General features: G+C 33.9%; 2 protein-coding genes across 2 annotated transcripts; both read right to left on the reverse strand.

The window, feature by feature from the left end:
- Positions 1-2,868: 2,868 nt before the first annotated feature.
- LOC123523317 (techylectin-5B-like) lies at positions 2,869-4,596 on the reverse strand. Its single transcript, XM_045301004.2, has one exon. It carries the CDS (start codon positions 4,455-4,457, stop codon positions 3,201-3,203), a length of 1,257 nt encoding a protein of 418 aa, XP_045156939.1. The 5' UTR covers positions 4,458-4,596; the 3' UTR covers positions 2,869-3,200.
- Positions 4,597-10,809: 6,213 nt separating this feature from the next.
- Positions 10,810-12,356, reverse strand: LOC123523316 (microfibril-associated glycoprotein 4-like). The gene has a single exon (XM_045301003.2). It carries the CDS (start codon positions 12,283-12,285, stop codon positions 11,062-11,064), a length of 1,224 nt encoding a protein of 407 aa, XP_045156938.2. The 5' UTR covers positions 12,286-12,356; the 3' UTR covers positions 10,810-11,061.
- Between the last annotated feature and the right edge of the window lie 12,174 nt (positions 12,357-24,530).

A 24,530-nucleotide genomic window follows, 5' to 3' on the forward strand; every position in this document is an offset into this window, starting at 1 on the left:
GAGTGGTTTGAGTAGTCGACTTTGAATCACTAGCCGAAGACGCAGCATTTAGAGCTCTCCCTTTCGATAAAATGCCATTTTGGATTATGAGAAGTTTGTTACAACGAAGACTGTACACGACATGGTCTTTTTTATTTTCAGTTGAATATGATTTGCCCACCCGTTTGCTTCATCTTATTCCGAGGAACTATTTAACCCTTACCCTGCTACATTTCTATAATAAACTTGTTCAGCTTTCAACTTAGACAGTACCATTAAAATTTACAAGGAAATTCATTGATGCAAGCATCAAAGACGCCGCCAAGTGTTGTGTCTGAAGTACATTTATTGCAATATGAGAAATCACCTAATTATTAGTTTGGTTAGTCTGACTGGTTACAAATTATCAACATTAGCACATAATACAATATATGTTATAAACTGTTAAAAGCATGAAAAATAAGCATGACAGAAAAGTATTACCATGCAATACAAATCCTGCAATGACATTGACATTGCGAGTAGGTGGTCCCTTTACATACAAAATTAAAGAATTTATTTCACCAACTTAGATCAGCACCTGTGAAAAGTTCTTATATACAGGAGTATGTGTATGAAGTTTCACAGAAATGCAGTTAGTTCGGAAATGAGGAAATGTTGAAAGATAATTATTTCAAAGTTGTGGTTCACAGAAACCATTATTTTTATTATCATACAATGTAATGAGTGTTTTCTATTCACTGATGAAGTTTCATGGTCCTTAGTCACCTTCATTATATATTTCAGAATTACAGATTATACAGTTTCCGTTGCCAAAACAACCAAACATTTTGTCCAAGAAAAGAATGATATAACATGAATAATCTCTATATTGCCCCTATTCACAAAGTAAATGTCATGAATCTTTCTTAGGCCTAAAAAAAAATAAAAAAAATTCTTTGTTTCCGGTAACATGCTCAAAAAAATTAGGGTAGGTAGGTCGGAAATTTTTTTTTTTTTTTTTGGAATTTTTTTTTATTAAGGGAGACTTTTCGGAAATTATTTTTTTGTCAAAAAATGATTACAAATAAGGGGGTTATGCCTTTAGAGCATCAGTAAGTTGATTTCTAACATCACTGACCATGTTTAAAGCATAAAAAGTGCACTTTTGCATCTTTTTGTTAAAAAGTTGAAAAAAATATTCTCCAAGGCCATAAAAACATTTAGGGTCGGGCCAAAAATTTAGGGTAGGTCGGGATACCGGAAACAAACAATTTTTTTTACGCCTTATATACTTTTTGAATATCATAGAATTCTTTTTTTTTTTTTTGGACCAACGGTAAACTTGATTCAAATCTAATATTACAAGAAATTTAGCAAGCATAATAACCCACTGCCAAAGTGTAGAAAATGTTTTAATGAAAATCGTTTTTTAAGTTAGACAGAAATGGACAGATACAAAAACAAACTATCTATATAAGTTAAAAAAGAAAGAAAAAAAAGAAACAAGTAACAAGATATAATACAAACGGAGCAACTGACTAGTCATATAAAATTAATGAAAATATAAATTCACTAAGGAAATCTATTTGAAAATCACCGATGCTTTGATAAGTTATGGTCCCATGGCTTTTGATATTTCGATCTAACCACATTTTAAAGAAGTATTAACTTGTCACTGACAAATTCAGCCAAATGATTGCCCTTTATTGCACACCTTAGTTGACAGTGAATATCTGTAAACAATAAGTATATGACATATAAGCAAAAAAGAAGAATCAAGACGAGTTTATAAAATATTTAGAAATATTCTGACCAGTTGTACATGTGGTCACAAATGGGAAACTCTATGCTTCAAAGTTAAGGTAACCATAACAATTATATAAATATACAACTGTAAAAGGAATCTGCAAAAATATGCGCATTCTGAAATTACATCACTGTACCTATCAACAAAGAAAATAAGACAAAAGATTAACAATAAGTTAACAGCGGCACTTCCTACGTTCATTTACACATATATATGCTTATTGATTCCTTTATTTAATTTGTTAATACGTTTTTTCAAGGAATTTTATGCAGGCAAAGTGTAATTTTCCGTATTTTTATTTTTTAATATTCTCTTCGAAGTTTACCGAAAGGTTATTGTAAAATGCATGAACGCTCCCTTGTCTGCAAATCAAGCGTTGCAGTATGGTATATCTGCGGTGTGTTCTATTTATAGAAAATTAGATAGGTAAGTAGGTCATGCTAAGGTCAGAAATAGAAAACTTGACTTACAGAGTAACCTCCCTAATCAATAAATCGGATCAACATTTTGACGAAATTGTAAATTAAAAAAATATTTTCTGCTCTACAAATAACTTTTCTTTTTGCCATTTTTTTTGTTTATTCACTAAAATCTATCGTACAATATCGAGGGTCATTTTACAAACTATTCACTGTGTTCAGTTTATCATTCCGAAACTATTCATTACCATCTTTACAGGGTCCAAAATAAAAGTGTATCCCATATACTCGACACCGCCTCCTGGCGGCGTCGAAAAAGGGTTGCTTACCAAAAGGATACTGACTGAATGGCGAACGGTGCAGAACGGATGTGCAGGCTGATCTTGGTCTGCACTGGTCGCAAAAGCAGAATCGCTAGCCGCAAGCAGGCTAAAGGTTAAGGAGTTTTAAGTATTCATAATTAATATACTTATATTAAACTTGTAATTATACAGATATTTAATATTCTCCTTGCCACACGTCTTCTAATGGTGTCAAACATTTAGCAAGATAATTAATTTGAGATGATAAAACATTTAATGACTCGGTTACTTCGTAAATGTCATACTACTGATAAAATTTTCAAACTATTTTCATTGCAATAACTCTGACTGTGTCATCCCTATTATTTAAATTCTACATTTGAACATAATTATTTGTAAATATCACTGAATGTACATGTAGTAACTACAGGAAAACTTTATGAAAAAACTATGCTTCTAACGAAGTCAACTTTTCGATTGTTAAAATCACGTGGTATTCACAAGTTTGTCAGTCTGACACCAGCCAAAGCCGTTAAAACATACGATTAGTCATATATTTGATATAAAAATCTTTATGAATCCATCAGCTAATACTGCAATGCTGATATAAAATTAACTTTATCTATTTTTGCCATGTCACTTACACTCATATTAGGAAAAATATCATATCCGAGTGTAGATATTCCGCATTGATGATGAAGTATCAAACTTTTACCGAAGCTTCATTTCCACGTGTTTAAGTGAGTATGTATTTGTTCCTTTCCAGTAATACCAGTTAATGCACTCTCTTGCAGGGGAGTTAGCACCATTATAATAAAATCCATTTAGATTGGAAGCATGACAGTTTGAATACCACCACGCACCTCTATATGTCTTAGCACACATTCTGGCTGATTCATCATTATCCCTGTCTATCGTAGAGAATTCCCTCCCATTATGATGCCTGATGAGAGAGTCTCCCGCATCACCGCTATAACCGCTTACTTCAATGGCGTAGTTCTCCGTTTCTGACTTTATTTTGAAACTACTGTATGTTGCATATGCCTTGTTTCCCTCAAAGTCTTCCATATCGATTCGTAACTCATGATTCCCAGTTGCTGTTAGCAAATGTATGTTGTCGTTTCCAAGCCAGAATTCGCCTTCCAAATCCCCAAAACCTGCTTTGTAGTCTGCCCATTTACGTTCAAAGTCCACAGACCCGTCTTTACGACGCTGGAATACCGTCCATCCTCCGCCGTCAGTAACCTGATCACAATAAACTCTTAGACCATTCTGTAGAATATAAACACCACTTTTTTGCTTATTTAATTGCGTTGGGTTAGAGCATGACAAAATTGTTTCCATCTGTGTCTCCCTTTCTTGATACTTAAGAAGACTCTTGTTATACTCACTTAGTTGAATTGTTAATGAGTCAATTTTATTCATTAATGCTTGTTCTTGTTCTTTCCTTATTTCTAACTCAGACTTGAGTGATTGTATCTCACTTGCCCATTGTTTCTTCATGTTTTCCACTGTTGTGTCCAACAACTCTTTATTTACCAACGTTGCAATTTCGTTTTCCAATTCATATATTACGTTTTGTAACTGCGCTGTATTGTTTATATTATTATCTGCGACAGACTTCACCATATTTGTCAGTATCTCTCTAGTTTTAATGTTTTCAAGTTTTTCCGCAGCCGCCCCTTTTAGAAGATAATCAGCAATTCCTTTGCTCTTTATTCCCTTTACTACTTCCACCTTTCTCTCACTGTTAGAGTTATCCTTTTTCATATTTAACATGTTCATTTTGTTGTCTAATGCATACATCTTGCTGAATATTTCTGCGAGATCGGCACGTCGCAACTTGTGAATCGCTTCAAGTCTGCTTTCTACACTATCCACCCTCTCCAGGGCGTATTCCACACTAAATGATGAGCATTGCTTTAATGTTAGCAATAGCAAACACAGGCTCAGAAATGGACGAGCCATCTTCTGTCAAACAATATTAACCATTTGTTCAATTACAAAATGTATTATAAATCTTGTAAAGTACAACAGCTACACAGCTTCGACCATGTGTTTTTCCATACTACTTAAAATACTTAATTATTATGTATTTCGTTGCGGAGGATATGATCCCAAGTCAATTAGTTGAGAGTTCTTTACTTTTTGTTAAAGTCCTCAAGCGATTTAGCCAATTAGATATAAAAAATGAGAGGGCACTTTCACGATATGGCATACATGTACTGTTTACTCGTGAAATTCTTATACTATATATAAATATGTTTGTCGATATCGTACTGGTCCGAGTCGTAAATTCGGCCACTTTTGCGGTTTTTCATAAATATTTTAATCTTTATACAATTGATTTGTTCAAAATTTCTACCATATGGCTTTAATACAAGCAACATTGATTGTTATCATTAACGGCCTTTTACAGTATGGTAAACAATAAAACCGCGCTTAAAATAAAGGACAGGTTTAGCCTCCACATTTTACCTTCTAGAGGTTGTAAATATTCGGCGACTTTTTAAACATAAAGTTGGTTATGTATTTTCAACATTGTCTTGGAAATAAATCGATGCTACAGCCCAAATCGTTCTTTTTTCAACAAACTGCAATCAATTTTCAATAGCATACCACGCGGGAAATATTTGTCAGCTGAGATTTAAAAAGCGCCTGTATTCATCACACCAGCATGACGTAGTTTAAATTTTACGTCAGTGTTTATCACACATGCTAGCATAAAACTGCTGTTCTTGTCACTTTCCGGCGGTGTTTTAACACGAGAGTAAAGAGATTCTCGCGCTCATGTGCTGTTATAACACCTTTTCATATATGCGTGTTCCATGGCAAAGCATAAACGTATTACGGCCCCGAAACGGATAATTTAAAAGGAAGGAAAGGACGTCAACGTGAAGAAACAACGTAGACATGGAAATTCAATGATGTTTAGGGACTATATATTCATTTACTTTGTTTTTACTTATTTACTTTACGCGTTTGTGCTAGTTAGCGCATGTTCTTTTCGTGTTATAAAGTTTAGATTTAAATTAGTCCTTGCCGCGGGCCTCAGCATAAAGGAGCGCGTGCGATGACGTCACGCGACCCGCGAGACAAAATATTTGCTATTTAGAGTACACAACTTTAGAAGGACAACTTTTTTTTCTATCCACCTCAACTTGTTGTTTTTTGCCGACGTTGTTGTTAACGCAAGTGCTTGTGATGACACTGATGCGTTCTCAGGCAACTGGCTCGAAAAAAAATAGCTTTAAAGTGGGTGGCCGAATATTTACGACCTGGCCGAATTTACGAGTCGAACCAGTATACACAGGCACGGGTCAAGTGTATATTTTTTGTTTAATATAAAAAATCCTTTTTTGTTCCACACAAATATACTTTTTATATGTTAGTCAAATGAAAAAAATCGATGACCAAGAATCCGGTTTAGCTGCCAAACGAAGTGATAAAATCCAAGAACACGTCCGCTATCCGGAATGAAATCGCCGGGGATAACTGAAATATTTCGCTCGTAGAGACTTGTACTGTGTTTTTCAAAGCAATTTATGGGGTCAGTTTAGTATTTATGGAAGGCTTTAAATGTTTCGAGGGTGCGATCATGCAGGTAACGGCTGCAAGTGTATAAACTCCGATTTTTGAATGTTCCACAAGTTTGCCGAGTGGCTTCACATAGCGTTACGCTCGCATAGTTCACCTTTTCAATGTATATGATACTGTGACCGGATTCTTGGTCATCGATTTTTTTTTTCATTTGACTAACATATAAAAAGTATATTTGAGTGGAACAAGAAAGGATTTTTTATATTAAACAAAAAATATACACTGGACCCGTGCCTGTGATTACAGGACAGTCCATCTTTTCAAAACATAAAAAACATTCATATAAATGCAAGCATATCATAACATAGATAAGACGCACCTCAATCTATCAAATGAAACCAATAACAAACCTTTTGAGGCCTAAAATAACTCTTTCCGCAAATACAACTTATCTATTTAACACTGACGCTTACAGATGGCGCATAAATGCCAAAGGGCTATAACCAATGCAGTAACAGCTCGTATTTCAACATCAATGCATAAACAATACAACAGTCCCAGTAGTTTAAATTACATTCAAATTCGAAGAATTATCAGTTATTATATTCAACACAATTCGTATATTATTTCAAATCCTATTTTAAGATTTTTTTTTTTCATCAAAATAACATGCTTACTACTTCGTGCTGCAGTGCATCTGAAATTTTTGGTTTGGCCTTTGGGGAAAGGAATTGGCTAGGGATCCGGTAAACGGACCTCAAGACCCGGAGTCTAGAGGTCCGGTATTCAATATACATGTACTACTTAATGCTGTTTTACCAATGTCAGGACTGTTTCCCGGAGAAATCTACCTGCGGTTAAAGGAGGCAGTTCCAAAGCAAAAAAACGTATGTTTTTCCAAATTTTGAACTTTAAATTCCCAATTAGTATGAATACTAAGAACAGTGTTTATAAAGAGGAGACTATATTTATTTGATAAATGCCTCCGATTACAGCGCACAAATTCCTATTCATTATTTATCAAATTTGCGATCGTATTTATCCAAGGACTAAAGAATTATAAATACTTCTGTTTCCTGTCACTTATACAATGCATTTAGAATGACAAGAAAAATACGAGAGCAAACTTTTGAAATCATCTCCCGATTTTAATGATAAAATATAGTCTCTTGTAATGCCATTCTCGGCATTCGTATTGATTACCGGACCTCTAGACTCCGGGTTCAGAGGTCTGTTTACCAGACTCCTAGCCACTGCCATGGGGTACATTGCCCGTTTTGTGGTATATCATTTGACACATGCACTTCGATTATATACCTGTAGGAATGTTAAAGAATTTATACATAATCTCATTAACATTTATTCCATTGACTTTTTACGAGTAAATAATAAACACCTACCTAAATCAAGCGTTTCGTGGACAATCGTTGTGTTCGGTGCCTACTTTTTCTATATCACCTGATCATTGTACTGTTGTACATGTCGAATTGATTTCAACCCGGATGTTTTGGGCAATTCACAGCGTAATCTTTTCAGAGTCGACAGTATTGTTAGCACGATAAATGCTAATATTTTGGCGCCCATCGTACCATCTGATCACACGGTAGACTGTTAATTCTCATGTGAAACGTTTATCATTGTTTTGGGGTTTTTTTAATCGGCATTCGCAATGTTTTTTTTCGTCCATTCTACGGATAGAGAAGCAACTCCAATTTAAACATGTCGGCACAGTTCAATTTTTTATACTTTTTGGTAGTATCACTATTTTGCTTTCAAAAAAGGAGGCATGTTTTATACTGTCTAAAATTGCACTGAAATGTCCACTAGAGATAACTTATTTTCGAAATCAGACGTTTAACACTTGCACACGAGATCAAAAATTTATGTCGGCGATCTAGGGTTAAATTAAATTGCATGGTACTGAAATTTAAATATCGGGACAATTACTAAACTGTTATGCTCAAATGATTAGTTAACGATATACATCTTGAACAAAACATCGCTTTTTTCAATATGTGTCAATTATTTGTATATTGACCGCGTACCTTTTGTGTCGGCAATTTGGACAACAGATACGTTACAACATCTATTCACTTCAAATACTCAGGTGCGTAATGCATGTTCCGGATCGACTATTGACAGTTTGAATGTTAAAAAATATTTATTTATTAACGAAATAAACATATCGTAGAAAATAAAATGAGATGATGTTCAGCTGCCACAGTGTTTTAATTTGTTTTTAACAGATAAGTTACGAAGTGTTTCATTCAGCATGCATTTATATTGCATTTATCTAGAAATGTTACTGGACAGTCTAGTAGAACACGTGTTTAACTTTGTGCCCGAGTTAAAGTATTTAACTTTCAGTCCAGATTTCATATTTTTCACTTTAGAAAACATATTAAAAACACATACGTCACAAACAACAGATACGTTATACGACTGTGCTATAAAAGTGTAAAAATGTTTTAATTGTTTGAATAATTATCACCATAACTTAAAGTTTTAGAAAAAAGATGATGGCGGTTTTATTATTGATATCTGAAGTTAATAAGACTTCATAAATATTGAATAAAACAGATACGTTACAATTTAAATTTTTTATGTTAAATGTCCAAATTAAAGTTTTTCTGTACAAAACATTAACATTTTGTGTTATATTTCTTTATTTTCAAATAGAATCATATCAAAATGTATGTAATATAAAGCAAATGTAACTCCAATTTATCAATTTAAAAATGCGACAAATACGTTTATATTAAATGGGTAGACAATTTTTAATAAAAAAGGCTGTATTTTCATATATATCTAAGAACCAACAGTTATATTGTTCATATAGTATGTTTCCCTCATCAATTCAAGTACGTTAATCTACATGACGATATAGACCTTATTTCATAATCCAATATAAAATGCGTTTTATGACAACTGATATTTGTGTCAATTACGTTATTTTTTCCATACCATTTGATTTATTTTATCAATCATAATATATAAATAACTTCATTTCTTGTTAAACTATAAAGAGCACTTAGTCTGAACAGGTAAATAACGGACACAAATATTGTTATGTGTTATATTAAAATATTTTTTTGAATGAAAATTTGCAGTGTAACGTATCTGTCGCTGATTTACAGCTATCTTCGGATGAAATAACGAAAAATTGTCGATAGTTAACTAAAAGATTTTATTTGTGTACTCCAAAGGCATGAAACAACTAAATAAAAACAAATCTGATTATATTTGGGAACATCAGATGTGGGCACATTTTTACTGTCCAAGTTGCTCCTCTATCTGCAGAATGGACGTTTTATGGGCGCCGCCATTGCATCTCGTTGTAAGAGAGTAGACGAGAATTCCGTAAATATTTGATAAAAGAAAACTATTGGTAAAAATTCATTATGCATTTGTCTTTTCATCAATGGTTTTATTAAATGATATTCAAAAATGTAAAAAAACAAAAACAAATAAAACTAAGTTCATGAATGAAAATTCCGGAAAACACCGACATCGTCCGATAACTGCCGAAGTGATAAGCGCTATTTAGGATCGGATACCTTAATTAAAATGTGTTATATAACACGTTCCCGTTCTTGCAAGTTTTGTTTCAATTTCGATTATAGATCTACATGGATGGTACTGGAGCACTATTTTTCTGTAGGTTATTTGGTTTATTTTCATCACGTGATCAAAACAAGCGTGCTCATCTTCAAACAAAGAACAATAACAGTGTGGACCGTCATTGATGTAACATATTAATAGAGTAATTTTTGAAACACTGTTTGCAGCAAATGTAATCCGATATGGTCATATTCGTTATTCAATGAAGAATAATGACAGAAATCTCCTGTGTCTGAATAACTGACTCTTTTCGTACTTTGGGTCAATATTTTCAGCAATAAATATTGTAAACCAGTGGGACCGAGTCAATGCTGAATGTGTTTTATTTTTGATATGCTCAAACAATGAATATAAGTTAAGAAGTATTTCATAGTCACATTACCTAAAACATGGTGTTCAATTTCTACATCAATATAAAAACTCCTGTCAGAACTACTCTGGTTGTTTACGCACATAATCTTTAAACAGTAACTGTTACATTTTCTGACGTCCAAGGTAGCGTTACGGCTCAACATAGCGTATTGTTTCTTTGACAGCGTAGTATATCCTAAAAAGCGTAAAATATCGGGGGGGGGGGGGGGGGGGGGTGGCGAGGGTTGTTGAAATAAACTCTACATGTAGTTACAGGCATAAAGGGTAATGGCTACACTGGAGAATGTCAATACTTTTGTTTGTTTGTTTGTTTGTTTGTTTTGAGTTTAATGCTGTTTTTCAAGAAACAGAAGTTCAGTTATGTAATGGCGGAAAGTTAATCTTACCAGTGTTTAGAACTGAAACATGTACTAGGACAAACCTGTTCTCCGCAAGTAACTGCCAACTGCCAACATGAACCAGAGGTGGAGAATTATACTTATAGTTATACATAAGAATATACAGATATTTAATATTCTCCTTGCCACAAATCTTGTAAAAGTGGCAAAACATTTGGCCATGCTAAGCAATATGAGATGATAGAACATTTAATGACACGGTTACTTCGTAAATGTCATACCACTGATAAAATTTTCAAACTATTTTTTTCAATGTTTCATGTCTCCTGAAACTAAAACAAACAATAACTTTGACTGTGTTTTGCATGTTATTTAAATCATACATTTGAACATATTTGTAAATATCACTGAATGTACAAGACAATTATATGAAGTCCGTTTTAGTGGAAACTATGCTTCAAACGAGGTCAACATTTCGAATGTTCAAATTATGTGGTATTCACAATGTTTGTCAGTCTGAGACCAGCTAAAGCATGTAAAACATACGAATAGTCATATATTTGATATAAGGAACTAATGAATATATCACCTGTTATAGCAATTCTGATATAAAATGAAATGCATCTATTTTTGCCATTTTACACTCAAATGAGGAAAAATATCATATCCGAGTGTAGATATTTCGCATTTATAATGAAGTATCAAACTTTTTCCCGAAGCTTCATTTCCACGTCTTTCAGGGAGTAATAATATGTTCTTTTCCAGTGATACCAGATAATGCCCTTTCGACGAGGGCAGTTAGCACGATTATAATAAATTCCATTTAGATTTGAATGATGACATCCTGAATACCACCACGCACCTCTATATTTCTTAGCACAGCTTGTGGAATATCCATCATTATCCCTGTCTGTCGTAGAGTATTCCCTCCCATTATGAACCTTGAGAGAGTCTCCCGCATCACCGCTGTAACCGCTTACTTCAATGGCATAGTTGTCCGACTGCGACTTTATTCTGAAACTACTGTATTTTGCATATGCCTTGTTTCCCTCAAAGTCTTCCATATCGATTCGTAACTCATGATTCCCAGTTGCTGTTAGCAAATGTATGTTGTCGTTTCCAAGCCAGAATTCGCCTTCCAAATTCCCAAAACCTGCTTTGTAGTCTGCCCATTTACGTTCAAATTCCACAGACCCGTCTTTACGACGCTGGAATACCGTCCATCCTCCGCCGTCAGTAACCTGATCACAATGAACACGTAGACCATTCTGTAGAATATAAACACCACTTTTTTGCTGATTTAATTGCGCGGGGTTAGAGCATGTTTCCACTTGTTTCTCCATTTCCTGATACCTAAGACCGTTGCTATGCTCACTTAGTTGAATTGTTAATGAGTCAATTTGATTCATTAATGCTTGTTCTTGTTCTTTCCTTATTTCTAACTCAGACTTGAGTGATTCTATCATACTTGCCCATTGTTTCTCTATTTCTCTTGCCCATTGTTTCTTCATGTTCTCCACTGTTCTGTGCAACAACTTTCTATTTACCAACGTTGTCATTTTGTTTTCTAATTCATATATTACGTTTTGTAACTGTATTATATTGTTTGTATTATTATCTGCAACAGATTTCACCATATTGGTCAGTATCTCTCTTGTTTTAATGTTTTCAAATTTTTCCGCGGCCGCCCCTTTTAGAAGATAATCAGCAATTCCTTTGCTCTTTATTCCATTTACTACTTCCACCTTTCTCTCACTGTTACAGTCATCCTTTTTCATATTTAACATGTTCATTTTGTTGTCTAATGCATACATCTTGCTGCATATTTCCGCGAGATCGGCACGTCGCAACTTGTGAATCACTTTAAGTCTGCTTGCTACACTATCCACCCTCTCCAGAGCGTATTTCACACAAATGATGAACATTGCTTTAATGTTAGCAATAGTAAACACAGACTCAGAAATAGACGAGCCATCTTCTGTCAAACAATACTAACCTTTTGTTCAATTACAAAATGTATTATAAATTTTGTGAAGTACAATATCTCACAACTTCGACCACGGGTTCTTCAACACTACTTGAAATACCTAATTATTAAATATTTAGTGGCGGATATGATCCCAATTCAATTAGTTGAAAGTTCTTTACTTTTTGTTAAAGTTCTCAAGCGATTTAGCCAATTATATATAAAAAATGAGAGGGCTCTTTCATGATATGACATACATGTACTATTTACTCTTTAAAGTATCATAATGTATATAAACCTGTTTGTCGATATCGTATACATACCGAAATAATTTTTGATCAGAAAAACTGTTTGTCGCTGTCAGAAAATCATTTTTATATCAAGAAATGCAAACTCATTTTCACACCAAAAATCAATTTCTTTTTATCAAGAAATCATACATGTATTTTAATATCAAAAATCTATTTTTGAGAAGCGTAGCTTTGCCATAGTCGCCAAACTGCGTATACCGACATTGGTGAAATTGTAGTTACAAATGCCGTTACTTCCTTTCTCCAAACATACGCTATAAAAGTAGTTCAGTACTTCTATAACATTCAAGGGTCTGAGAGATAACAGATCGATACCGTTTATTTAGCATATGCAATAAATGTGAACATTTATGATTTATAAATGAAAAATATGGCTGGGATTATAAGTTCTTGTAAAGAGCTTTGTCTACGCGTTGTACTACTTTACGACGCAAATATTTATCACGTGACCAAGACCAAGAACACATGGTTCCGGTTCAGCGCTACCTCACTCCATTTATGCGCCGTAAAAGTAGTTCAATACTTAATAGGAATTGAACGATATGAGAGTAAACAGATCGATGCAATTTAGTATGGATATGTAATAAAATTTAATGTGAACTCTAATTATTTTGGGGCGATTTGTCCCAGAGTGAACAATGCAGTTCAGATTTTCTGAATATCATATGCCTATAAGCGTGATAAACCGTGGTATGACTCGGAAATAAGAAAGTACTCTTAACTTAGAGATCGACATAGATCTAAAGCAATAAAAAGTCAAAAAAATTACAGATTGGACTAAATTCAAATCACTTAGAAATAAAGTTAATAATCTCAAAAAGTCTGCAAAGGAAAAGGTTTTAGTAATATTGAAGTAAATATTGCTGAGGCCAGGATAAATAATCAAAAAGAATATTGGAAACACTTACGTTTATTACTAAAACAAATAAAAAATCGGAAATAATACCCTCACTGAAAAGGGTTAATGATGACAATTCAGAACAATTTTACTTTACTGATGTTGGTAAAGCGACATGTCTTAATGATTACTTCGTATCTATTTCGAGTATGGATGATAGAAATGTTAACCTTCCAGAAATGCGAAAAAGAACAGAAAATTCATTATCCAATATAATTTTTACAGAAAATGATATTAAAGATATAATTTCTAATCTTGGGGTTAATAAAGCAGTAGGTTTAGATTTAATTAGTCATAAAGTTTTGAAAAATACTAAATATTCGATAGCCAAACCTTTATGTTTACACTTTAATAGGTCTTTAAACGAAGGTATTTTTCCCAACATTTGTAAAAAAGCCATGGTAATGCCACTCTTATAGACCTATCTCTCTCTTAAGTTGTGTAGGTAAATTGATGGTAAGAACGGTGTATAAATACGTATACAATTATCTCCACGAAAATAAGCTACTTTATTCGTATCAGTCAGGTTTTTTGAAAGGTCATTCAACAGTTTACCAATTAATCGACATATATCACCAAATTACTCAATCACTAGACTCGGAAACGAATACTTGTATAGTATTTTGTGATATTTCTAAGGCATTCAACCGTGTCTTGCACAAAAGTTTATTATTTAAATTACAAGAAAATGGAATAATCGGAAATGTTTTTAACTGGATTGAAAATTATTTATCAAATCGCTGTCAGAATGTCTTTGTAGGGACATCTCAATCAGATTTCAAGACCTTGATGGCTGGAGTTCCACAGGGGTCAGTGTTAGGTCCCTTGTTATTTCTCATTTATGTAAATGATATTGTTGACAATTTATTGCGTATTTCCCGTCTATTTGCTGACGATACATCTTTGGCATGTACAACAGCAAATATTGCAGATTTAGAAGGTATTTTAAACCATGACCTGTTAATTGTGTCTCAATGGGCTCATCAGTGGCTTGTAGATTTTAATCCAAATTAAACAGAGGCAATTCTTTTTTCAAGCGTAATGCCACACAATGTTAATCTTACTTTTGATAATGTTCCAGTTGAATTTGTTAGTGATCACAAACATCTTGGTGTGACTTTAAGTAGCAATGGTAAATGGCATAAACACATTGAAAATATATTACTGTCCGCTTCAAAAAATTTAGGCATTATGCGCAAACTGAAATTTTCATTGCGCAGGAAATCTTTGAATCAAATTTATATATCGTTTCTCTGACTATTGCTAGAATATGCAGCTGTCGTATGGGATAATTGTACAGATTTTGAAAAAGATAATCTTGAAAAACTACAAAACGAAGCTGCAAGAATTGTAACTGCTACAACGCGATCAGTATCGTTAGAAAATCACTATAAGGAAATAGGATGGATATCTCTGTCCGAAAGACGGATATATCAAAAATTAATATTACTGTATAAAATAAAACATAATATGGTCCCAGAATACTTAAGTAATTTATTTCCTAATGTAGTCGGTGACAATAACCCCTATAACTTAAGAAATAATGAAGATTATGAAATATTAAGAAGACGTACCGAAATATTTTCTAGTTCATTTATTCCATCTTCTATCTCATTGTGAAATGAATTACCCATTGAAACAAGACAACTAGAAAGCCTATCAGCTTTCAAAAAGTTATTATTGACCACACGGATTAAAGCACCTGAAGTACCGGAGATATATTCCTTTGGAGATCGAAAGCATTCAATTTATCATTCTCGGCTAAGAAACAAATGCAGCAACTTGTGTTTTGATCTTTTTAATAATCATTTAGCTACCGATTTTAGTTGCATTTGTGGATATCATGAAGATTGCGAGCACTATCTTTTTCAGTGTCCTAACTTTATAAATCAAAGAATAGTTATGTTCCAGTCAACCAAGGTCTATCACCCTTTAAGTACAGATACATTACTTTTTGGAAACCTTTCTTTATCAGTAAACGATAATATTAATATTTTCAGAAGTGTTCAAAAATTTATTAAAGATACAAAGCGATTTGAGAATTGAAATACTACAGTGAATTTTGTGTCCAAATTCATCTAGATTTAGTTTTGCAACAACAAGACCAACAATAAAAATCTACAAAGCAAAAACTAAAATATTAGTATCAAGCGAAATATAAACATTATGTTGTACTTGATCTAACTAGACTTCCTCTTACTATTCTTTCTTCCCTTTTTCTCTCTTCTTTTAACTTCAATTATATAAAATTTTGCATAGCTTTTTCAATACACATTTTATAGCCGAATCTCATGTAAGTGAAATTTGTTAAGGGGAGGGTATGTAATAATGTTGAGAGAACTAGTTACCCAACCCTTTTGCATATAGTATTGTTAAGTTTTGTATTTGAGATGTAGATATTATGTATAATGATATGCAATAAAATATGTTTAAAGCCTATAAGCAACAGTAAACAATTTCCCCTAACATTAAAATTTCTGCAGGTCAGTAATATCATGTATGGCATATAAATATGTATAGCTATCCAAAATGAATAGAATACTATATTTTCTACGTTTTTCTGTAAATGATTGTGTCATTCAGTCCTCTATTATCCTTTCAGATATTATTAGAAAATATTATATAACGAATAAATTAATTCGCGTCCTATGAATGAAATATCCGTATGAATAGAACATTTTCGTCTTCGGTAAGGTAAAACTCATTGACAGAATACACACAATGTGTAATATGCAGAGATAAAGCTAATAAATCATACGAAATGTAAGACGTATTTATCATAAATATATGCAACACATCGAATTAAGATTTAATCGAAATACTTAGATAATCATTTATGTCGGGATTCCAGCGACCACTGTGTTATAGCTTATGACCTCGATCTATAAATCAGTCATGAAACAAGCACTGGTTCCGAGCACAGCTTCATTCATAACAAACGTCGATATGAATTATACTGCGTATTATTGATTATATGTTTAACAAGTTAAAGCATACCAAAAGTTCCTTCTAGGGCACATCTATATAAATATAAAATGACCATCTTGTAAAATTTTGGTTGCAATGTCTGTTTTATACTGCCAAAAAATATCAGGTAAGTATTTACGCTAGTTATTTAACATAAATTGTTAAATCCAACAACAAATTAAATCTGTTACCTCTTTCAGTAGATTAAATACGGCAATAGCACATATCACTAGGTCACACTCAATGCGGTCAAAAAATAGCTTTAAAGTGGGTGGCCGAATATTTACGACCTGGCCGAATTTACGAGTCGAACCAGTACTGAGTTTTTTTTGATCAGAAAAAACTGTTTGTTGCTATCAGAAAATAGTTTTTATATCAAGAAATGCAAACTCATTTCACACCAGAAATCAGTTTCTTTTTATCAAGAAATTATACATGTGTTTTAATATTATAAATCTATTTTTGGCTTGGAGGTACGGCTCCAAGCCTATGTATTGTTTTTGTGGGTTTTTTTGGTACCCAAGTGCGTGTTAGTATGATACGAAAAGCCGGGAAGCTGCCGCAAACCGAGATCAGTATGTTACGAATTCAGTGATTGGTTGCAGCAACAAGTGACCTGTGACGTAAGCTGCGCAATGCGGAAATAGTGGAAGTTTTCCGATTGCATTTGCTCTTTTGTTTGTCTGTTATTAAAATGGGGGTGTACAGCAATATGAATATAACTATAAAACGTAAGTCTGTACGATAAACTGACAACTTCTCAATTTTGACGTTTACATTATTCATGATTGAGTTTTCATTTATCCATTGTAATAATTGTTAAAAAGATTTAACGGGCAGTTGTGAAATTTGTTAGAGAACACCTCCCCACCCCCCTCCCCCCTGAAAGGATGTAACCTGCCAAAAGTTGACTCAAAAGACATTTTGCCGCCAATTTTTCACAGGATTATTATGGTTGGTAGGGGTGTTATTAAAACAAGTTAATGAAGTAGCTCTACAAGGTATATTAAACCATACTGAAGAATTGGGCAAAAATCGATTCTATTATAGTTCCTTGTTTATTGAGATCAACGCTATACATTATTGTCTCCCCTCGACCGTCTAGCTAAATATCGATCACTTTCGGATATTTTTATCGAGTGTTGCAGATCGTTATGGTTCAGCTATCTCCGCGTATCGTATCACGGGAGGTGCCGATCATAAAAAACAAGGATTAGAGATCTACTGTAAAAACGGCATTTATTTCACAATGCCACCGTATTTCGTATATCAGTGTTTATATTTCTGTGTTCGTATTGTAATTACTGGTCGAGCAGCAGCAGCAGTAGAAAATCGCAATCATGTTTTGCATAGAATCTTATGTAATGACCTCTACCCCTACTTGTCCAGTTATGTAGACTATGCCAAAACCAGCCAAGCCTTTTCTTTTTAAAAGGAAACTTTCTTACACCTAGAATTCTTTCTCTAGTGCGTTTTAATCGACCTGGCGGGGCGGAGTTTCGCGACGGTCCATTGCATTCTTGTTGAGGATATATAGTATATTCGGCAAACTGATGGTCATTTACCTTACATTGTAACCAATGAAGCGTTAAATTTTAGTCTTTAGTTACGGACTATTAGACATTTACGGATTAAGTCTACGTGGACTGTGAACTCCTAAGACGATCGATTTTTCAAGGGGACCGTCTCAACATGATAATTTTAATTTATGTTTGGTAGGAAAACATTCCTATAATGATGGTAAGGTCTGGCTTAATATGTCACTGCACAGGTTAATATTTGGATTTGTCTGTCCGTCCGTCTGTTTGCCAAAGAAATGTTTTGTTATACATATCGTAAAATGTATTTGATCTAGCGTCATAACACTTTCCTGAAATGTTCTTCAATATTATAAGTTGCGCATCTGCGACAAAGTTGAAAAGATGAGCTAGTCTGATCGCAATGTATCCGTATTCCATCGTCGTCGCCGTCCAACATGAAAAAAAATCTTTACTGTGCAAGTTGGGATCAAAATGTAGATCAGCAGGTAAAACATTGTGAAAACTGTAGGAAACGTAATATCTTGCGTCTCCATTCCTTTGTTGTTATTATACGCCCGAAGGGACGTATTTTGGGATACCACAGGTGTTCATCTGGCTGTCTGTCTGTCTGTCTGTTTGTCTGTCTGTCTGTCTGTCCGTCTGTCCTTTAAAAATTTTGTGTCGACTCCACTCCTTGGAGAACTTTAAACAAACTTGAAACATATGTTATCCACAAGAGGACGTGCAGAGCGCCTGTATCGGGTGGCTTGCTTTAAGGTCAAGGTCACACTTAGGGGTCAAGGTCATATGACTTTGTTACGTGTCCGCTCTGTAACTCTTGATCTGTATGAGGGATTTTAAAGAACATTACACAAATGACCACCACATCGAGCCGACGTGTAGAGCGCATGTTTTGGATGGCTAGATACAAGGTCAAGGTCACACTAAGGGGTCAAAGGTCATATAAGTTTCAAGTCAATAGCTTTGATAGTAACAAAGATATTTGACTTGATCAAAAAAAAAAAAAAAAAAAAAAACAGAAAATTCTTGATTAAAAAGGGGCATAATTCTGTAAAAATTCAAATCAGAGTTATGGGGATTGATTTTCCTTGTGTAGACTTCGATAGTAAATAAGTTTCAAGTCAATAGCTTTGGTAGTAACAGAGATATTTGACTTTATCAAAAAATTTAACCAGAAATTCTAAGTTTAAAAGGGGCATAATTCTACAAAAATTCAAATCAGAGTAACGCAGAATGTTTTTCCTGGTGAAGACTCCGATAGTAAATAATTATTTTAAGTTTCAAGTCAGTAGCTTTGATAGTAACAGAGATATTTGACTTTATAATAAAAATTAACAGAAAATCCTTCATTAAAAGGGGCATAATTTTGTAAAAATTCAAATTAGAGTTATGAGGATTGTTCTTCCTTATGTAGACTTCGATAGTAAATAACTATTTTAAGTTTCAAGTCAATAGCTTTGACAGTAACAGAGATATTTGACTTTATCACAAACTTTAACCAAAAATTATAAGTTAAAAGGGGCATAATTCTATCAAAATTCAATCAGAGTTATGGGGTTATTTCTCCTGGTGAAGTCTTCGATAGTAAATAACTATTATAAGTTTCAAGTCAATAGCTTTGATAGTAACAGAGATACTTGACTTTATCAAAAACTATAACCAAAAATGCTAAATTAAAAAGGGCATAATTCTGTAAAAATTCAATCAGAGTTATGGGGATTGTTCTTCCTTGTGTAGACTTTGATAGTAAATAAGTATTTTAAGTTTCAAGTCAATAGCTTTAACAGTAAAAGAGATATTTGACTTTATCAAATTATTTAAACCAACGGAGATGCCGACGCCGGAGCGAGTGTAATAGCTCTACTTTTTCTTCGAAAAGTCGAGCTAAAAACAGGCACACCCAAATTTATATCACCTACCGCATAGTGATGATATAATAACCCTATTGCCGTTATAAACTCTTTTTCATATCGCGCATAATATAATTAAACTATGTTGAGACGGTCCCCTTGAAAAATCTATCGCCTTAGGTGTCCACAGTTCACGTAGACTTAATCCGTAAATGTCTACTATGTTGTTATGAATAAATGAATAACTGTCACTATAGAAAAAAGTGTGGTCTAAACTTAACTAAATATATCAATTAGTTTGCATACTGCTACATTAATTCAATAAAATGTGTAGACATGAAACACAGGTCTTGGCCTAATATAATTTATGGCAGTATCAATTTGTAACTATGTAGATAATTTTATTCTCAGTTTCTTTATGCAAAGCATGTATAATAACTATCGTGGAGACACTAAAGAAAAGCCAAACTGATTTTGCACGGTATATAATATCTGATACAATATTAGTTCTATAAATAAACGTCGGACTTCAATTTTTTTACGATTTTGACATTTCATATAGTCCGAAGTTTTATCGAAGTTATGATTTTCCCGGTAGAGCGTTCCGCAAAATGTCTTGCGGAAAGTTTTACAAGTTCACGTTGGAAGTGACTGAAAAGCAACTAAATACCAACAACGGACAAAGAAACATATTTTACACATCAATTGAATATACTGTCTTACTGAAAATATTGAAGATCTGTCCGCACTTTGAAAGTGAAATTTACATCCATACACTTTCGCAACACAACACGAAACTGTCAAATCTTCTGTATTATAAAGAATGATTTTAGACGAAAAAATATTCTCACGGTCGGCTTTGAAAAAAAAAATGCGGCCCGTTACTAACGTATTGTCTATGTAGTATGCATATGTTTATAATCGATGGTGTAACCAGCATTTATTGGTTGTAATTTAATCTAAAGTTATTTCAATAAATTATTAGTTCATATCAAAGCAGTTTGAAAGGCTAGTCCACATGTATTCGGCGGTACCCATGCGTTAAATAATGGTCGTAGATTTTTCACTAGTACCGTAGGCTAAACGTATTATTTTTCGTCTAAGCATGTATAATTGATTCTATATATTTATTCAGTGTTGTATTGTTTAGTTTAAAAGGCATACGGACACTAAATAGAAAAATGGCGCCAAAAAATGGTAGTCGCATAATGGCGGACACAAATAGTCCTTAGTTTTTTGCTCTGCAGAGCTATTTTCCTTATTTTCTTTGCATTTTTTTTTTTGCTAAAATCACATGACATTTTTCATGGAAACTTAGATCATACACCACCAGTAACATATAAGGTTATAACACACTAAATAGTTGTTGTTCTTTATTCTATATAAAACTGACCTATTTCCAATGACCGCAGCACACATCAGGACCCATTTTAAATTTCTGTAACTTACATTTTCTTGAAGAATATTGTCAGTGCTAACTAAAAATCAAAAGAAAAGTGGGGGTCATGTTTGATGCAAGAAAAATAATTTCAGTCAAACACACAAACTGCAAAATCAGCTAAAAAATAAGACCCCAAATTATACTGGTGGTGTATGATCTAAGTTTCCATGAAAAATTTTGTCATGTTATTATTTCATTATGAAAATGCTACCTACATGTCAAGCATAGATCTGTCATGTGATTTTAGCAAAAAAAATGCAAAGAAAATAAGGAAAATAGCTCTACAGAGCAAAAAAACTAAGGACTATTTGTGTCCGCCATTTTTGGCGCCATTTTTCTATTTAGTGTCTGTATGCCTATAAGAAAAACTTTTTTCTCTGACAGTGTGCCAGTTTCATTTGAAATGTACAAGATACCCAAATGCATGAAGAAATACAAGGTTTTAGCTTGATATCACCAGTTTCCAAGTTTTTACGGCATTTTCAGTACCATCAGACAAAGCGTCAGATTTTGTCAAAAATAGCTGTCGCAACATAATTTTGAAGCAGTTACCCTTAATTCAGCCTTATTTTGCATTGTTTTGACATTTTCTACTCTGATCTGCATGCAAATTACACATTTAAACTGTTATAGATGGTCACTTTTACCTCTGATGGCCAGAATATAGCAATCAGTAGCCTATAGATATGCAGTTTTTGAAAAAAAATACACCCAAAACCGTGAAATTGTGATATTTTTGGTTTTATCCTCATTTTAACAAAATTGCAATTAATTTGTCATTTTCTATCAAATTCTAATCAAACTAGCCCATTCCCACCATCATCTGGCCAGATTTCATTTTTTACCAATGTCATCTTATAAACATATTTATTCCCAAGAGTACATAACATAGATTTGTATATTTACAACAACAAGTTAACATGATACTAAGGAAAGGATAAGAATGAAAGACATGTCTTATAGAATTCTTCTCCTTAGGCGGACAATAAAGTTTGTATGTAAACACAAAAGAGCATTATATCATATTATACTCGTAGTGGGAATAGGTCGTGATACAAGTATCTTTATAGTGTAAAATGATAATGATAATTAAAAATAGAAAATAGAACAACGTTAAGTACTAAAGACTAAAGTAATCAGAAAGAGGAAAGGCAGAGAAAGGTAGAGGGGAGTATTGTCTCGGAATGAAAGGAAAGGCATCACGAAAATCTCTTACTCTCAGATATGTAATTCTGAACATGCGTGAATATTATAGTATTATCCTGGTCTGAAAGGAATGGGTTTCCAAAGAGCAATGTGTTGAGATCAATCTCATAGTTTTGTAGATTAAGTAGTAAGACGTTACGGCAAGCACTGTATAATCTACATTTGAAAAGGAAATGGAAGTTTGATTCAATTTTTCCACACGTGCATAAAGGAGACGGAGAAATGTTTTTCATAAAGAGGTGGTGGTTGAGGGAACTGCATTTAGTGCGAAGTCGTGTGTGAAGAATTTGGAGTTTTCTGCTACCAACGTAATAATACTGTGGCGTTTTCGTTTTGTTCTTGTAAATTTGACTTTTAAAGGCTGACAAAGTTGAGCAGTTGCGAACGTCTGCTGGTAGTTGGTTCCAATCACGAATGACTGAAGGTAAAAAGGAGTTGTAATATAAAGCAGATTTGGCATGTATATTATGTATGTCATCAGAGTTTCTTAGTGAGTATCGTGGGTTACCAGCGTCGGGAATCAAAGATGAGAGATAATCGGGTGTTTGATGTGCCTGCATTTTATAGAATATAACGAGTTTGTGCTTATATCTTCTTTCCGATAGGGGTTCCCAATTGATTTCCTGGTGTAGATTTTCCAAAGAGATGAGTTTTGTTGTCCCAGAAGCAATACGTGCACACTCGTTTTGAATTTTGTCAAGTTGATCGGATTCGTACTGGGCACAATTGCTCCAAACAACATCAGCATACTCTAATATTGGCCGAATAAAAGATGTATAAATAACTTCTAGGGATTTACGGTCTAGTGAGTACTTTAATTTACGCATGATGTTAACACGTTTCCATGCTTTGTCTGTGATGTAGTCGATATGTTTATGCCATGTACAATCACTAGAAAGAAAAACACCAAGGTGTTTATGCTCAAGGACCCCAGGTATTTCTTGGTTGAACATATGTAGAGGCGGATGTTGCGGACGGTTACGTTTTCTGGTTACAAGAAGAGATTCAGATTTAGATGGATTGAATTTTACTAACCATTTGTTGGCCCAGGACGAGATTGTCTGGATATCTGACTGGAGAAGAGTTGCGGCTGAATCAGGCTGTTCTACTATTACATAGAGGCTATAGTGTCATCTGCGAAGAGATTTATACAAGATCGTATTTCATGTACAATATCATTAATAAAGATAAGAAATAGCAGAGGTCCCAAGATTGACCCCTGGGGAACTCCTGCTTTAATGTGAGCCCATGATGACTGAGTGCCAGGAAGTATAACCCGTTGACGCCTATCTGATAGATAACTTTGAAACCAAGAGAGCAAGTGTCCAGTAATACCTGCATATTCTAGTTTGGATAAAAGACCTTTGTGCTATACTTTGACAAAGGCTTTACTTATGTCAAAGAAAACGACACGAACTTCCAGCCCATCATCAAGAGTTTTGCAAAGTGTTTCGTAAATGAGGACCAGTTGATTGACAGTAGAGTCACCAGGAATGAAACCGGACTGAGCTGTAGTTAGAAAGTTGATTTTTTTAAGATGATTAAAGACGTGGTTAAAAACCAGACGTTCGAACACCTTTTCAGTTGTGTTTAAAAGAGAAATTGGCCGATAATTGCTTGGAAGTGATGCATCGCCTTTCTTGTGAATAGCAGTTACATGGGCCTCTTTCCAAGCTGACGGCAGTGTACAAGATTGTAAAGATGCATTGAATAATTTACAAAGAGGGAAGGAGAGCTCATGTGAAATTTCTCGTAGGAGTCTGTTACTGATACCATCTGGTCCAGCTGCTTTGTCAACTTGTAATGATTTGAGGACATCTTCAACTTCGACTGGGCGTAGAATTAGATCAGATAGAAAAGACAAGGAGTTGGGAGGGCCAAGGTCAGGTGCTTCTCTATTGTCGTCGTCAATATTTGTTTGTTGAACAAAGTAGTCGTTAAGAAGATTAGCCTTATCAAGGTCAGAGTATGTTGTTTGGGTGGTGTTAAG

Source organism: Mercenaria mercenaria, chromosome 3, assembly GCF_021730395.1.
Source record: "Mercenaria mercenaria strain notata chromosome 3, MADL_Memer_1, whole genome shotgun sequence".
In the NCBI taxonomy this organism is placed as follows: domain Eukaryota; kingdom Metazoa; phylum Mollusca; class Bivalvia; order Venerida; family Veneridae; genus Mercenaria; species Mercenaria mercenaria.

Bases quoted from the DNA above. Each gene is read 5' to 3' on its own strand.
- LOC123523317 (XM_045301004.2), bottom strand. From the start codon at position 4,457: ATGGCTCGTCCATTTCTGAGCCTGTGTTTGCTATTGCTAACATTAAAG.
- LOC123523316 (XM_045301003.2), bottom strand. From the start codon at position 12,285: ATGTTCATCATTTGTGTGAAATACGCTCTGGAGAGGGTGGATAGTGTA.